Genomic DNA, 16,552 nt, shown 5'->3' on the forward strand with positions numbered 1-16,552 from the left:
GCGTTCTGTGGCACTTAGAGGGTTAAAGGAGTAATAATATCTGTAGGTATATTTTGAATCTGACTGTACCAATCATACAATCCTTTTGTTACTATACTGATTTCTGTTAGATTTTGGTATTTACCTTAGTGGTATTCCCATGAGTGTCTGTTGCCAGAAACATCTTTATCATTACTTGTATGGTCAGGTTTTGGTGGCCAAATCAGGTAAACATCTAATTTAGTTACATGCATATTATTTTGCTAATAAATATTCTCTTAATTTGCCAAATGACACTTGTTTTCATGTACTTTCTAGGGAAATGTCAGAAATGACAGAATGCTTTCTTGGTAAGAGACATTTCCTGCTAAAGGTAAAATATTTATACTGAATACTAAACAAAACCGCCAGGATTCAGGTGCCCGGTTTCACTTTAAATAATTAATTATCTTGTGTTGCAGGTGAGTTTCTATGATGATCCATGTTATTGAGTTTTCTTTCCCACACAATTAGGGTACATACAGCATGCTTTGTTTAGCCCCTTTTAGGCAGGTCATTACAACCTCATGACACTATCCTTTTTGTGTTTTACTAAATGATTGTCCTTCACAGCCTCACCAGTCAGGGACAGGAATACCTAGAAACGTTTTAGTAAGTCAGTTGTTGACTGTAAATTGTAGGAACAGGTTATCTAGTAAAAATGCCTTTTTGCAGTGGGAGGACAATGCATTGAATTTACATTACACTTGTAGCTTTTTGGGACAAATTTACTTTACCTGGAATGCTGGGAAGTCACTTCACTGATCTCTTTCTGGTAAGTTTTCAATCCACAGAAAAGCATTGTGTAATTATGTTCCTTATTTTTCAGTCCTTATAACATGAACTTTTTTCTCGCAGATAAGTTAAGCACATTTGTTTTATCAAAAATATGTTTTTTTATATAACTATATAAAGCTGAAAAGAAAAAAGTTGGAACTTAAGTTTTATCAAATTCAACACTGAAACGACTTGCATGTATGTTTTATAATGTATAAACCTAAACAGGAAATCAGCTTTAATATAAACAGTATTTAGTAAAACATTCTTATTAGTTTGCTATTGTGTTTTGTCTTTGTACTGAAAGTCATTTACCTTTCCCCTTGCAATGGAGATTATAGCAATGTCACCCCCAGCACATACTATATAAATAAATGTAACTACATAAGGAAGAGCCAGGGTAATTGCTGATTGGTTCTAGGTGTAACTTCACTAGTGCAGTGTTGACCTTGTGTTAGTTAATTTTGTATCAGCACTATTTTTATAAGAATATGCCTTTAACTTATAATATGTTATAGAAAGAACAATTCTAAGCAACTTTTCAATTGGTCTTCATTATTAGAGTTTTTGAATTATGTGCCTTCTTCATCAAACTTTTTCCAGCTTTCAAAAGAGTGTCATTGCCCCTGGCAGCCAAACACTATTGCACTATGAGGCTGCAATTGTATAGTTATCGTTAGTTTTTCTAACTTTTTTTTTATTCAGTCCCTTTCCTATTCATATATCAGTGTCTCATTCAAGCCACTCCCTGGTTGCTAAGGTAATTTTGGACCCTAGCAACCAGATAGCTGTTATAACTCCAGACTGGAGAGTTACTGAACAATTATTGATTTTCTATTTTTACTGGTTTCTGAGATATTTGCATTTTCAGACTGCTAATACCATGCTTTTGCTCAAATGAGAGTCCGCAACCTGAGGGTTACCTGAATACAGGAAGTGCATAGAATATACATAGACTGACGCTGACAGTCTGGGCTCCAAAGAGAGCTAAAATAAGTCTGCTAATATAAGCCTAATGGGGAAATGTATTTCTGTGCCTTTGCACAAACAAGTTTTTCTTTGCACAAATGTAATATAGCTTTGTGATCCCTGTGGAGGAAAGAGTGTTTAATATGTTTAATAGTCAATAGTTTGCACCAGTGGGAAGTATGTAATAAAAATTCTTGCTAAAACAGTTTTACATTCTCTCCAAAAGATTAATCCACCTTCAAGCATGCTTTATGGTGTGCTATTCGCAATTACAACTTGCAGTATAATAACTGTCTAACGCAGGGGATCTCAACCTTCCTAATGCCATGACCCGTTAATACAGTTCCTCATGTTGTGGTGACCCCCAACCATAAAATTATTCCTAAGACCATCGGAAATATGTGTTTTCTGATGGTCTTAGGCGACCCCTGTGAAAGGGTCGTTCGACCCACAGGTTGAGAACCGCTGGAAAAATAGAACATCACGAAATGCAAATTTATATTCTCATTTGTGCTCATTTTTTTTTTTTGCATTTAGGACTTTTCAAACTTAAATGCAGATGCAAATGGATTCTCAATGAGAATTCTCCCTGCTAGTACAGTGCTTGGCATTCTGTTATCTAGCATATGGAGAACACTGTATGAGTTTGCTCATTAATCTATTAAAACTCATTTGTATAAAGGGCAGCCAGTACAACCGTTACAACTGATAAAGCTGATAATATCACATAAACCACAAAAACAGGAAAGTACTGTGAAGAAAAGTTCTCTTAGAAATTTTACATTTATTTACCGTTTGGGTTGGATTCTTTTTAAACATAAAAAAGCAACCTGTCCTTTTATCTGTCATTATGTTGGATTAAAAACCCCAACATACTGTTCTTCGAGTTTGGCTTATTCTTCCGCTTCTTCTTCCTCTTCTTATTCTTAGCGCCCCCCATTTTCTAAAGACTACTCCTCCTACAGTTTTAGGGGTACAACATCCAAACTCGCCACAATTCTTCGCCCTATAGCGGAGCAGGTTGCTTGTACTTTTCTAAGCAATCCCGCCCCCCGTCTTTTTGTGGCGCCACTCCGAACCCCCCAATTTTTCCATTGACTTTGACAGGGAAGATTTTCAAACTGCTGCCACACTTACAGCTTTGAAGCTACACCCCCAAACTTGAATAACATACTAATTGGGTCACCCCGAATGAAACAGCGACATTTGTTGGATGACCTCAAAGTGGGAGGGGCCAACAACAGCCAATCGAATTTCACCCATTGACATTTATGGGGAAATTGAAACTGCTGCCAATCTTACAGGCTACAGCTACACTCCCCAAACTTGAATCACATAGTCATGGGGTCAGCCTGAATGAAAATATGATGATTGTTGGATGTCCAAAAGTGGGTGGAGCTGTAAACAGCCAATCAGATTTTACCTATTGACTTGGCAGAAATTCAGCCTGCTGCCATTCTCACAGTAATAACACCAGGGTCCCCATACTTTGAAGAGTTAGACACCAGGTAACTGTGGTTCAAGGTTAGAAAAAGTGGGCGGAGCCACCAACAACCATTCAAATTTTAGCTATTGATTTTTATTGGTTTGATGCCAGGGTTCCCAAACTTTGCACAGCCAGTCACTGGGTGACTATGCATTCAAGTTTCTTTTAAAAAAGCAAAGTGGGAGGGGCAAACAACACCCAATCAATTTCACCAATTGACATTTATGGGGAAATTGAAACTGCTGCCAATCTTACAGCTTTGAGGCTACACTCCCCAAACTTGAATCACATAGTCATGGGGTCAGCCTGAATGAAAATATGATGATTGTTGGATACCCAAAAGTGGGCGGAGCTGTGAACAGCCAATCAGATTTTACCTATTAACTTGGCGGAAATTCAACCTACCACCATTCTCACAATTAACACCAGGGTCCCCAAACTTTTCACAGCTGGTCAATAGGGGACTGCAATTTTAGTTTTGAAAAGTAGGTGGAGCCACCAACAGACAATCAGATTTCACCTATTGAATTTTATTGGTTTGATGCCAGGGTTCCCAAACTTTGCACAGCCAGTCACTGGGTGACTTTGTACTCAAGGTTAGAAAAAGTCATTTTTGTTTTCGGTGGGGAAATTGTAACTGCTGCCATTTTCACATGTTTAATGTCAGGGTCCCCAAACTTTGCACAGTTTGTCACTGGGTGACTATGTTCCAAGTTTAGAAAAGTGGGCGGAGCCAACAACAGCCAATCAGATTTCACCTATAGACTTCATATGTTTAAATTTAAATTGCTGCCATTCTTTAAATATTAATACTAAGGTCCCCAAACTTTGCAGAGCTAGTCACCAGGTAACTGCGGTTCAGAGTTAGAAAAAGTGGGTGGAGCCACCAACAGCCAATCAGATTTTAACTATTGATTTTCTATGGGGAAATTCAGCCTGCTGCCATTCTCACAGTATTAACACCAGGGTCACTAGGGGACTGCATTTTTAGGTTGTATAAGTGGGTGGAGCCACCAACAGCCAATCAGACTTTGTACAGTCAGTCACTGGATGACTACATATTCAGGGTTATAACAAGTGGGCGGAGCCACCAACAGCCAATCCCTTTCCACACATTAAATTTCATTGGTTTAACTGATGCCATTATTTAAGTATTAATTCCGGGGTTGTTAAACTTTCCAGAGTCACTAGGTATTTGCCGTTCAAAGTTAGAAAAAAGTGGGCGAAGCCACCAACAGCCAACAGACATTTCACCTATTTACTTTCAATGGTGTAGTGTAAAATGCTGTCAGTCTCACAATTTTTATGCCCCCAAACTTTGCAAAGTTGGTCACTGGGGGACTGCAGTTCAGAAACAGTAAAAGTGGGTTGGGACAAAAACAGCCAATCAGATTTCATCCATTGAATTTTATTGGCTTAAATTTAAAATGCTGTTATTCTCACACTATTTATGCCAGGGTGCTCACTGTTTGTCACTGGGTGACTTTGACTCAAGGTTAGAAAAATTGGGCACACCCACCAACCACCAATCACAATTTACTTATTGGCTTTTGTTGGTTTAAATTTTAACTGCTGCCGTTCTTTAACTATTAACCTTGGGTCCCTAAACTTTGCAGAGTTAGTCACTGGGTAACTGCAGTTCCAGGTTAGGAAAAGTGGGCAGAGCCACCAACCGCCAATCAGATGTCACTCGTTGCCTTTCAGGGGGAAATTTAAGTTGCTGCCATTCAGACACTATTAAAACCAGGGCCCCCAAACTTTGCACAGTGGCTTTTACTATATAACTGTGGTCCAAAATTAGAAAAAGTGGGTGGACAAGATTTTATTCAGCGACTTTACATTTTTCAACCCAACATGAAGTTTGTTCTCAAACTTTCCTTTCTAGTTGCATATTGCATTCTCCCATTTTTTGTATCCTCCACGTCCTTTTTTTCCTTTAAATATTTTGAAAAATCACTGATATCTGTGGAAGTGACTTTATTCCTGGTTTTAAAAAATAAAAATTTGATAAATTTGACTTTTAGTAAATCTGCCCCATAATATTTAGTTCCACAGCCAACTATATGCTTTTTAGGTGCACAAAATATAGTTCAAAGCAAACATTTGGACACCCCTTGAGAAATCACATATTTAGGTAATACTACTACAGGAATTAATGTTTTTTCAAAATATACATTTGCAAAGATTAATGCACAGTTACATTCTATTTCATAGACTTTAAATCAGCAGTTCTCAACCTGTGGTTCGGGCCCCTTTGGGGGTCGAACGACCCTTTCACAGGGGTTGCCTAAGACCATTGGAAAACACATTTTTCTGATAGTCTTGGGAATTATTTTATGGTTGAATGTCACCACAACATGAGGAACTGTATTAAAGGGTCGAAGCATTAGGAAGGTTGAGAACCACTGCTTTAAAGGACAAGGAAAGGTTAATATAAATTAAAAGTAAGTCTAAAGGCATTCTTTTTAAGTACTTACTGCATATCTAAATTCCCAGATCCCTGCTTGCTTCTCTGAGATATGGTGCTGGCAGCCTACATCAGTGTGAAGCCTACAGTGACATCACTGAAATCTCTCTCCCCTTCCTGTAGGTGCCAGCGGCAGCCTTCCTATTCTCTGAGCATGTGTGTAACTGTGACTGAGTAAATATTTGAATAGGTGAGCCAAAAGTGTGGTGTTTTTACTAAACAATAGGAGGACTATTGGGCAGTATGCTTTTTAAATTTTGACTTGCATTCTCCTTTAAATCATTGGAACAGAGAAAATTGTATTTATGGCATGTGCTATGTTTGGATTCCATAGTCAGTCAGTATTTAGTAACACCACCTTTGACACAGATCTCAGCTTGTTAATGCCTTTTGTATCCAGCTAAGAGTCTTTTTGTTGTTGCTGTATTGATTTTTGTCCACTCTTCCTTGTAGATCACTTTTAATTCAGTGATCTTGTTGACCATCTTACATATTTAAGATCTACTCACAGATTCTCAGTGATGTTTAAATCAAGGGACTGTGAGGGACATTCCAAAATCTTTAGCTTGCATTTCTCCCAGTAGCTCATGGTGGCATTTGATGTATGTTTAGGATCATTTTCTTGTTGTAAGTGTCATACCCTAGTCAGCTTTAGCATCTAATTTGCCTGTTTCACATTGACATCCAGAATTTTCTTATATTTATAGGATTCCATTCTCCCTCTAAACCTACCTTCTTGTGCCACTGGCTGCCACACAACCCAAAAACCTTATGGAACCACCCCCTTGATTAACAGGTGACATCATGGTTTTTTTTCTAAATGCTGCTTTTTGTCTCTCCAAACACACATGTGCTGATTATGGCCAAAGAGTTAATTTTTTTTCTACATCAAATGAAGGAGAAATGTCACGCACTCCTTGATCCACTAAAACTCATCTTTATTGTAGAGATCTAAAACAACGAAGTCCTGACGCGTTTCATATTCAAAAATACATAATCATAGGCACCTTTTGTCTATCATGCCTTTTGCATACCTCAGATGCTGACATTTTTTGATGAGGTTGCAGGTATGGCTTTCTCCTGATGCAGATCATTAGTGATGAATGAATCTGTCCCGTTTTACTTTGGCAAAAAAATTGTGAATCTTTGAAAAGATTCGCAAAACGGCAACATTTTTTGTAATGGTGAAAAAAATGGCATGCATCATTTTTTTTACATGCACAACAATTTTTGTTTTACACGGATGACAATTTTTTGACACGCATCAAATTCTTCCGCTGTGAATTTTGTCACCCGTTTTGCCCAAAAATCTGCCAATGTTGAAACGCAGAAATTTGCAGCGAATCCATGCCTGGTGAATTATTTTGCCCATAACTACAGCAACATAACACCATGGCACGCCACAACACCACTTTATGCAAACCTTTCTATGTGTCCTTTGCAGACATGTGAGGGTTTGCCATTCTGGCCAGCCTATGAGCAGGTCTGTCTAAAAGTTTTCTTGGTCTTACAGATCTCACCATGACTTCCACACTTCCCCTTAACTGCCATTTCTTGATGTAATTATGGACAGTGAAAATGTCTTGATGTTTTGAATGCATCAATTAGCTTCATTTTAAGATCACCTAATAAGGTAATTAGGGTCAGGGACCTTGCAAAAAAAATTACTGGAAAAAAGGAAGGGCATCCAAACTTTTACATGAGACACAGTTACTATATTCTGTGTTCCTATGTTTTAAGTTGTGAAATAAAATGTCACTGTGCATTAACATTTTCCAAATATGTCACAGATTCCTGCTGTAGTTATGCACTACTTTTCATTATAAATTTGTAATTTGGCAAGGGGTGCCCATATTTTTGCTTTCAGCTGTAATGTGTACATGGTGAGCATTAATATAGTAAAAATGTAAATGTGATACTATCCTTTAGGTAACAAAATGTTGTGCAGTGAAATCAGTGTAGCTCTATGGAGTGCCACTTACTGCTGATAGAGGCACTGCCTGTACTCTTTAGGGTAAGGTCACACAAGGTGGATATTTCTAGTTGTACCTGCATCCAGACTTGTGTTTGTTTGTGGATATCAACTGTGTGTGCCTGGTGTTGTTTATAATTACAAATAAAACTAAAGCCTCAGTTGATTTGAAATGTCTGCTGAAAAAGTGAAAAAGAAGAGATACTAGACATTATCAGGGTAAATGATCTTGGTAATTCCCTTCTTTGCAATATCCTGTTTGCAACATCACACAGCCTTTTGACGTGGTTAGTTCTGTTAGCAGCCGGGTTTCACGTGGCTGAGGAGCAAGCTTACTAGTATAGACACTAAATGCCTGTGATCTCTGCTAACTGTAAGTATCAGGTCCCTGCTAGTTAAAAATTGTTCTGTTGCCTTAGGTTTTTTGCAGTATTGCTCATTTAATTAGCAACTAAAGGTCAGAGATTTACTGTTTACTGCTTAACTTTTGCTGCTTTATCTTATTACTAATGTATTTTGCTATGCATTTTAATTTATAAAAGCTTTTCTTTTTGCTTATAAAGTAAAAACGGGGGGAAAAAAATGGGGACTCATTCTTCACATTGTATGAACAATAAACATGTAAACATTTGACAAGAATCCAGTGCTGTGCAGGGAATTGTATTATTTTATATTGTTTGTTGTTTTTTTTATTTGTATTCTTGCCTTTTGGGGTTATGTAATAAAAGATTAGGTTTGTTACAGGTCTAATCACCAAAACCAACAAATGAGCAGGTAACATTTACTGGTAACCGGTTTAAAAGCAAACATCTTACTGGTTCATATGGGTCACAGTACCTGGACAAATTGGGTCCCTTTTATTACATATGTTTTACTTATTTTGCCCTCCAGGGTCTAAATATAAAAGAAATTATTTTCCTTTGCTGTTTTACTCACATTGCTTACTTTCCTTGTCCCTTAAGCTCTAGAATGTTATTCTTGAGGGTGACACATAGGATCTCTAAAAGCTGTGTGTGGCAGTAGAAGCTGGGTATTATATTTTACAAACGTAAGCAAATGTAATTATTATTATTATTATTTATATAGCACCATCAATTTACGCAGCTCTTAACAGAGGGGTACAAAAGACAGAACAGTTAACATGTACATATAAACAATTCACAAAAATGGTTTGCAGTTGCATTGGATGAGGGAGGGCCCTGCTTGCAAGAGCTTACATTCTAAAAATTGCAACCTTTTAAAGAGGTGTTTACCTTTAAATTAACTTTTGTAGAAATTGATATTCTGATATTGTGCAGTTGATCCTTATTTATTATATTTTTTATTATATTATATTATATATTTTTTATTCTATTTTATATTTTTATTTTTCAGCCATCCAGTTGTTTTTTGCAGCTATCTGGTTGCTAGGATCTTGTGTAACATATCAACCAAACAGTTGTTTGGATATGAAAGGGACTGAATAGGAAGATAATTAATAAAAAGTAACAATAATAATAAAAATGTAGCCTCACAGATCAATAGTGTTTTGGCTGCCGGTATTAAGGGATTAAGCAGTGCAAAGAGGCATTAGGGCTCTGGCACACGGGGAGATTAGTCGCCCGCGACAAATCTCCCTTGTCACGGGCGACTAATCTCCCCGAGTTGCCATGACCAGCCATCCCACCGGCGAACATGTAAGTTGCCGGCGGGATGGCACACGCGGGAGAAAAAGACTTACATGTTCGCCGGTGGGATGGCGGGTCATGGCAACTCGGGGAGATTAGTCGCCCGTGACAAGGGAGATTTGTCGCGGCCACGAATCTCCCCGTGTGCCAGAGCCCTTAGAGGAAGGCATATAAAAAAACTGTGAAAAGTACATGCAGAGTTGCAATGAATAAGAGATTCTATAACATACTAAAAGTTAAAGGTGACCTACTCCTTTAAATGATTTTGACTAAGGTACTTTGTAGATCTTGTGCAGTTTGTAGCACACAGTCCCTAGCAGGGACCCACAACAATGGAATCCTGTAAACAAAAACTGCATTCTGAATAAAAAAAAACATACTGTAGCTATTTGTCTTTTGGGGCTTGCACATTGCTCCTGTGCTAGCAAGAAAGCCCATATGCCTTTTCTCTTTTTTAATTATAAAAAAACACAACAGAATACTAAAAAGGGATAAGCAAATATTTCTGGCAGTACAGCAGGTTATGCGTAAAACAGATATGCTAACCTTTAGGAGAGAAACATTATTTAAAAGACAGTTCTTACATGTTTACACTTAAAATTGAAATCTAAGAAACAAGGATATACATTTTTATTAATCATGTAGGGAAACAATCTGTGGAACATGAGTAGCCAGAATATACAGATTAGACTATAGCAGCACCTGCTTGGTGCCACCGCATTTATTAGTTTGCTCTTCAGTTTGTATGTGTTATGATTTGAGTATTGAGGAACAGACATTCGCAAAACCTTTTCTGGGGTAAAAACAAATTTCATGCATTGCATTGTTCACTAGAAAATGCCCACTTTCTTTATGATGAAAGCTTGTGGCTTTTTATGCAAAGATAATTTGCCCAAGAATTCTTCTTCTTTTTGTTCTTGTTTGTTTTATTCACATTCAGTTTCACATGTTGTGGTTAGTACAAAGGCTAGATTCCAGAAACAAAGAGGGTTGTGTAATAAAAGGCACTAAGTGTGCCCAGGAGCAGTAACCCATAGCAACCGATCAGCAGGTAGATTGTTTAAAAGCAAACATTTTATTGGTTGCTATGAGTTACTGCTCCAGGGTAAACTGGAGGTATGGAGGTTAGTAACTTCAAGATTGAATGCGCTTTATTGCTTAAGGTTAATGCCACAGGGGCTGATTTTCCTCTTATGGCTAAATGCAAGCTGAGAATCAATGAGCATGCTGGTAAAGTCTTTCCCTGTGCCAGCACGTGGAGCTATTGCTCGGGTGCAGCCACATGGATCAGATTATGGCATTATATGCATACTTACTTTCTGTGTTAAAATTGGTTCTGTGCTGCTGCAGCCAGGCCAATGCAATGGCTCCAGGTGCAGCACAGGATGATGCCAGCATAGGGGCTGATTCTTGGCCTGCAGATTGGAGAATCATTCCTGTGTGGCATTAGCCTAATGTGCCTAGCCACAGGCTAGGATTGACTGCTGCCTCTATTGAATTAGGATATGGCTGGAAACACTGATCAGATAGTGACCAGGGAGACCATTATTTTCTCCCATATATAGGCCAAAAAGATGCTGACTCAATCTAGTACATAGGTCTTTATGATACTATTGTTGGCCTGTTTGTGCTCATATTTTGGGATGCCCAAAATTTGGGGTATTTCATTTATGCTAAACTTTCATTGCTCTTTCAACAGTTCTATGATACTGTAAGATATAGAGAAATGTGAAAATATATGAATCTGATTCAGTCAAATTAAAGCAAAGGGTCAAGTAAGCATAGTAAAAACATAGATTGCTACTTCTAATGAAATCTTTGGTACTGCAGTAGAGAGGAATTTTAAAAGGAAAAGTGGCACAATGAAAGGAGAACTAACCTCTCAAATCACTGGAAGTGGCAATTGTACCCCCTGAGCCACCCTGAGGTGGCTTCTGCAACGCCGTCCCCACCAGTGGAAATTTGGCTTTTAAAGTTACAGGAGTGGCGTTTTGCTGCCCATGGTAACTGTGGGGCGCTGTCACCTGAGCAGAGTTTCGCATAGTTTTATGTAAAATAATAGGTGAAATTTTTGTGATGGTCTCCAAACAGCAGTGCCCACTCAGTTTGAGACTGTACTGTATTAGAGGTCAAGGAGGCCCCATAGTTACAATAAATGTAGATATTTTTTCCCAGAATCAATAGTGTTAAAGGACATGTAAAGCCTACATTTGCCTATAATGTGTATCAGTTGGGCACGTCTCCCCCACCCAAATGGCATCATTTGTACTGAGTATATCCCCTCGGTTTGCCAGCACCATATTTATCATGCTGTGTAAAAAGTGGAGTGAAGCATTACCGGTGATGTTGCCCAGAGCAATCAATCAGAAATTAGATTTCAACAGTTACAAAACCAAAGCAAAGCATCTGATTGGCTGCTATAAGCAACATCCCCGGTGATGTTTTACTCCACTTTTTACACAGCATGATAAATATACCCCATGTGTACAATGGAGTCCCCTCTATATGTTTTAATGGTGCATACCAAAAAGGATTACTTTTGCCATTGATCACACTAAAAAAAGGTATTTGTGGCACATCGATACACACAAGCAAACAAACATGAACATGAAGATACTAAAGGGTTATGAAACACAGGTTCCATGAGTTCAGATGGAGTTCCTGCCATCTGTAGCCATCTGTGTTTTTCAGAAACTTCTGTGTAAGTAAACGCAAATTTTAGTTCTTCTTTTTTAGAGCTTCCCACAAAGAAACACTAACTCTGGCAAAGGGTTTCTGAGATTTAAAGGAACAGTAACACCAAAAAATGAAAGAGCTTTAAAGTAATAAAAATATAATGCAGTGTTGCCCTGCACTGGTAAAACTGGTGTGTTTGCTACAGTAACACTACTATAATTTATATAATAAGCTGCTGTGTAGCCACGGGGGCAGCCATTCAAGCTGGAAAAAAGGAGAAAAGGCACAGGTTACATAGCAGATAACAGATAAGTTCTGTAGAATACAATAGTGTTTTATCTGTTATCTGCTATGTGCCTGTGCCTTTTCTCCTTTGAATGGCTGCCTCCATGGCTACATAGCAGCTTATTTATATAAATTATAGTAGACTTTCTGAAGTAAACGCACAACTTTTACAAGTGCAGGGCAGCAGCACATTATATTTTAGTTACTTTTATATACTTTCATTTTTTGGTGTTACTGTTCCTTTAAGACAACTTACAAAATTTATCGAAACACTGACTAGCCAGTAAAGTGTCTGGTATGGAGCTTGTGTAGGTTTGGGTAATCCTACAAAGAAAATAATGATACAAGTACAAAAAGCTGGGTTTGGATAATTGTGTGGTTGTATATAATACTGTCACAGTATGATGAATGTGAATACAAAATTAGATCCTTGTAAAATGATATATGTAAGTTATAAGTGAGGTTTTATAAAGTGCCAGCACATTCTGCAGTGCTGTATCACATACTGAACACATACAAATACAACAGAATAAACAGAAATCAATAGGAGACAGAGATGGAGGAGGTTACCTTTTAGTTACTTAAATATGGTAACTGCCCCCTTTAAAATTAAAGCCTTCTATCTGACTTTTCCATTGTTACTTTGTTTTCTCTATATTTGAAAATCAATAAAAATCATAATTAAAAAAAACATTTTGAGGCCTTAATAATAATAAAAATAAATTGTCCATCGCTGCAAGTAAGGCTGGATCAAAAGCATAACTTAATAGTTATGTCCCATGTGACCCTTGCCTTCAAGTCACTGACTAACATTTTAGAGAGATGCAAAGGAAAAAGTTGTGTTCTGGCTATTATATTAGGCATCCATTCACTCCAGATTTATTTTTTTATTTTCAAAAACCTTCAAAACTTAATCCACTATGCTTTGGAGCCTTTTCCTTCAACACAGCCTCAGGTTAGATTTAGAAAATATATTTTTGATGTAAACATCAAAATATGTTTAGTGCAGTTCCGCTATTTCACACATAAATAATACTAATATGAACTACATCTACAGTATTTTATGACTGAGCCATTAAAATACCATTTGTACAGCTTAAACATACAGATAATCTAATTTACATGTATTTTTTTTAACCATAACAATTTATATAATATATTTTTTTCCCAAATACCTAGAAAAACTGCATCTGACGGACTAAATGGCAATGGAAATGTAGGCATCACATATACTTATACTAAGCTGTTAGTGTAATGACATTTTTATATAGGTATTGGGTCCGTTATCTGGGATGCCTAGGATGTGTTGTGGGGATAAGGGATCTTTCCATAATTTGGATACTATAAGCCTAAAAATCATTTAAACATAGAAATAAACCCAATAGGATTGTTTTGCCACCAATATGGATTCATGTAGCTTAGTAACCATCAAGAACAAGATTTATTATTACACATTTTTAAAAATGTGAATTATTTACTTAAATACATTATATAGGAGAAGGACTTTCCTTAATTTGGAGCCTTCTGGATAACAGGTTTCTGGATCCCATACTTGTACTGGCATTCTTAAATATTAACTTCAAAATTGATTGCAGCAGTTATGCCAGTGAATTCATTTTTTGGGGGGGGGGTTAGGTCACCCACCCAAAAATGCACCAGCAAAAACAGGGAAAGATTTGGGGTGAACACTTTCCTGCTGTATGGCTGAATGACTAACTGCTAAATCAATAATTTCTTATATCTGTAACTGTGTTATGTGTTAAGGGGCACCCTGACCAAAAGGGCGCATTAACAGAAAAAGTATTATGACCACTGTTCTAAGCTGTCTGCATTAAAACATAAATAACTTAATTGGTTAATGTTTCCTCTAGATCCTCATAAAGGAATACACTCTCAGCAATGGATTCCACCATCCAGACCTCCTTCTCCTAATTTTGCTGCCCAGCCTAACACTACATGAGACTGCAACTTTCAAGACTTCAAATGCTTGCTTTGTCTCTGGATACACCAGAAGAGATAAGCTGCATTTGCCAGACAATATCAGGATAACTACTGAACTCATTTCAATTTTTAAATGAATTCATTTACATTTTATAATGATCAACATTGACGTAAATTGCTCTATAAACCATGACATAGATCAGTATTTGTTTCCAGTTACCTATATCACTGTGATTGTCATAAGTATCCCAACAAACTGCATTTCCCTATATGTTTCCTGTCTGCAGATAAAAAAGAAGAATGAGCTAGGAATCTATCTTTTTAACTTGTCCTTTTCAGACCTGCTGTATACCCTGATCCTGCCTCTTTGGGTTTATTATAGCCTCAGTCATAATAACTGGATGCTTTCAGAACATGTCTGCTCTCTGGTTGCTTTTCTTTTGCACACTAACTTGTACAGCAGTGCTGGATTCCTTACATGCATCTCACTTGACCGATATCTTGCTGTTGTTCATCCACTGAAGTTCAGCCATCTACGAACCATAAGAACAGCAATTCTTGTCAGCTTTGTTGTTTGGCTAATACAGCATTTATCAAATGCTATTATTCTAACACAACATGAGCTTTTCAATAGCTCGGGTGACCTTACATGTTATGATATCTTCCCGATGGAACCATGGAAGTCCAGTTTTAATATCATCCATATATGTATTGGCCATTTGCTTCCACTCTTCATTATGGTGCTTTGCTATCAGAGGATATTTGCTGCAGTCAAAACAAATCAGGCCACTGCTGATAGAGACAAACAGAAAATCAAGCAACTGCTCCTCACAATCATAGTGTCTTTTGTCATCAGTTTTACTCCATATCATGTTGTGTTGTTTATAAGGAGTATTAGGGAACCAGGAGACTGTGACTTTGCTAAAGACATATTTACACCATACAAGTTCACTCTGGCACTTACAAGCATTAACTGTATAGCAGACCCTTTCCTGTACTGCTTTGTCAGTGAAGCTGGAAGGGCAGATGTTCGGACAATATTACACTGCTGTGGCAAACAAACTGAGCCTTTGGAAAAATCTGGAATCATGATGTCTGCAATCACGCCCAGCACCAATCAGGAGAATGTGTGAGGTCTCATTTTGTATAGCAGAAGGCTGCACAGCACACTAATGCTTTATATAATATGAATGTTAAACATTGTCTATCTCTGTATGTGGATAATAACAGATAAACGCTAGGTTATCTGTAATTGAACACCAACATAACAGATACAGATAAGAACTATATTGCTGAATGCATTTGTTAAAATTTATTTTTGTTTAATCACTTGGATTTTTACAAAATGTGAGTGAAAACAGAACTGTTACAAGAGCCCTTTCCCCTTACTCAGCATTCCCGTGCTCACTTATGGCTCAAAGTAAAACCACTGCTGTTGGTTCCTTAATAACATTACTATTATAATATAAATTGTGTAGGCCAATGAAAATCATTTATATGGGGTTTCTTTGATAAAAGGAATAAACTATTTTCTATAAAAGAGGGGGTTGTTAGCTGCTGTATTCTTACCTTATTAAATGATTGTGTTAAGGGGAATGCTAATATAACCACCAAGATGAAAGTTGATGTTTAGTCATGCATAAACATTCATAGCAACATTTAAGGGGTTATTTATGACTGCAAGTGCAGCTGGCTATGTGCAATCTCAAGCACAATGCCATGTTTTATATCCACAATGCAGCATTTTTTTAATTGCAGCAAATAAAATTAACTGGATGGTCAACCTAAGCTGGTCAATGGAAATCCAAATATTTCATAAAAATATTTAGCGCTAGGCAATGTGATGTGATTTATTTTGTCAGAAATTAACCTTTGTGTTGTGGTCATGCTTAAAATTCTTCCCTTTGTTCTTTTTTGGTTGAACTGTATTACAGCTTAGATTAACCATCCAGTTGATTTTATTTGATCTTGGTGTCTGTTTTTTTTTTTTAAACACTTTATTAAAAATTCCAACAGGACAATATAAAGTAAATATAAACAGTTGTAGTCATTATAAAATACAGATATTGATATATTAATAGGTCAAAATAATAGTGAGCTTATCTCCTGACCTGCGCTAGGTACAAGTAGCATGTAAGGGGGTGGGTAAAGGCAAAGAAGAAGAGAGAAGAAAGGGATGTTGTGGTGGACCAGCAGAATAATGTCCATCTAGTAAATAGCTTTATATGTGTATGTTTCCTTAAAGAAAAAACATCTAAAGGTGCCCATACACCTACATATCCTCTCGCTTGGCG

General features: G+C 37.3%; 1 protein-coding gene across 2 annotated transcripts; it reads left to right on the forward strand.

Moving 5' to 3' along the window:
- The first annotated feature begins 494 nt into the window (after positions 1 to 494).
- gpr65 (G protein-coupled receptor 65) lies at positions 495 to 15,800 on the forward strand. Of its 2 annotated transcripts, none has more exons than XM_012969707.3 (2): positions 495 to 793; positions 14,189 to 15,800. In XM_012969707.3, the coding sequence occupies exon 2, from the start codon at positions 14,414 to 14,416 to the stop codon at positions 15,389 to 15,391; it is 978 nt and encodes a 325-aa protein (XP_012825161.1). In that variant the 5' UTR covers positions 495 to 793; positions 14,189 to 14,413; the 3' UTR covers positions 15,392 to 15,800. The 2 variants fall into 2 exon arrangements, with proteins under 2 accessions (XP_012825161.1, XP_002933239.1); XM_002933193.5 differs by lacking the exon at positions 495 to 793 and adding an exon at positions 7,974 to 8,062.
- Positions 15,801 to 16,552: the final 752 nt, after the last annotated feature.

The sequence above is a fragment of the Xenopus tropicalis genome, chromosome 8, assembly GCF_000004195.4.
Source record: "Xenopus tropicalis strain Nigerian chromosome 8, UCB_Xtro_10.0, whole genome shotgun sequence".
In the NCBI taxonomy this organism is placed as follows: Eukaryota; Metazoa; Chordata; class Amphibia; order Anura; family Pipidae; genus Xenopus; species Xenopus tropicalis.

Coding starts and splice junctions, on each gene's coding strand:
- gpr65 (XM_012969707.3), top strand. CDS start 14,414: ATGATCAACATTGACGTAAATTGCTCTATAAACCATGACATAGATCAG.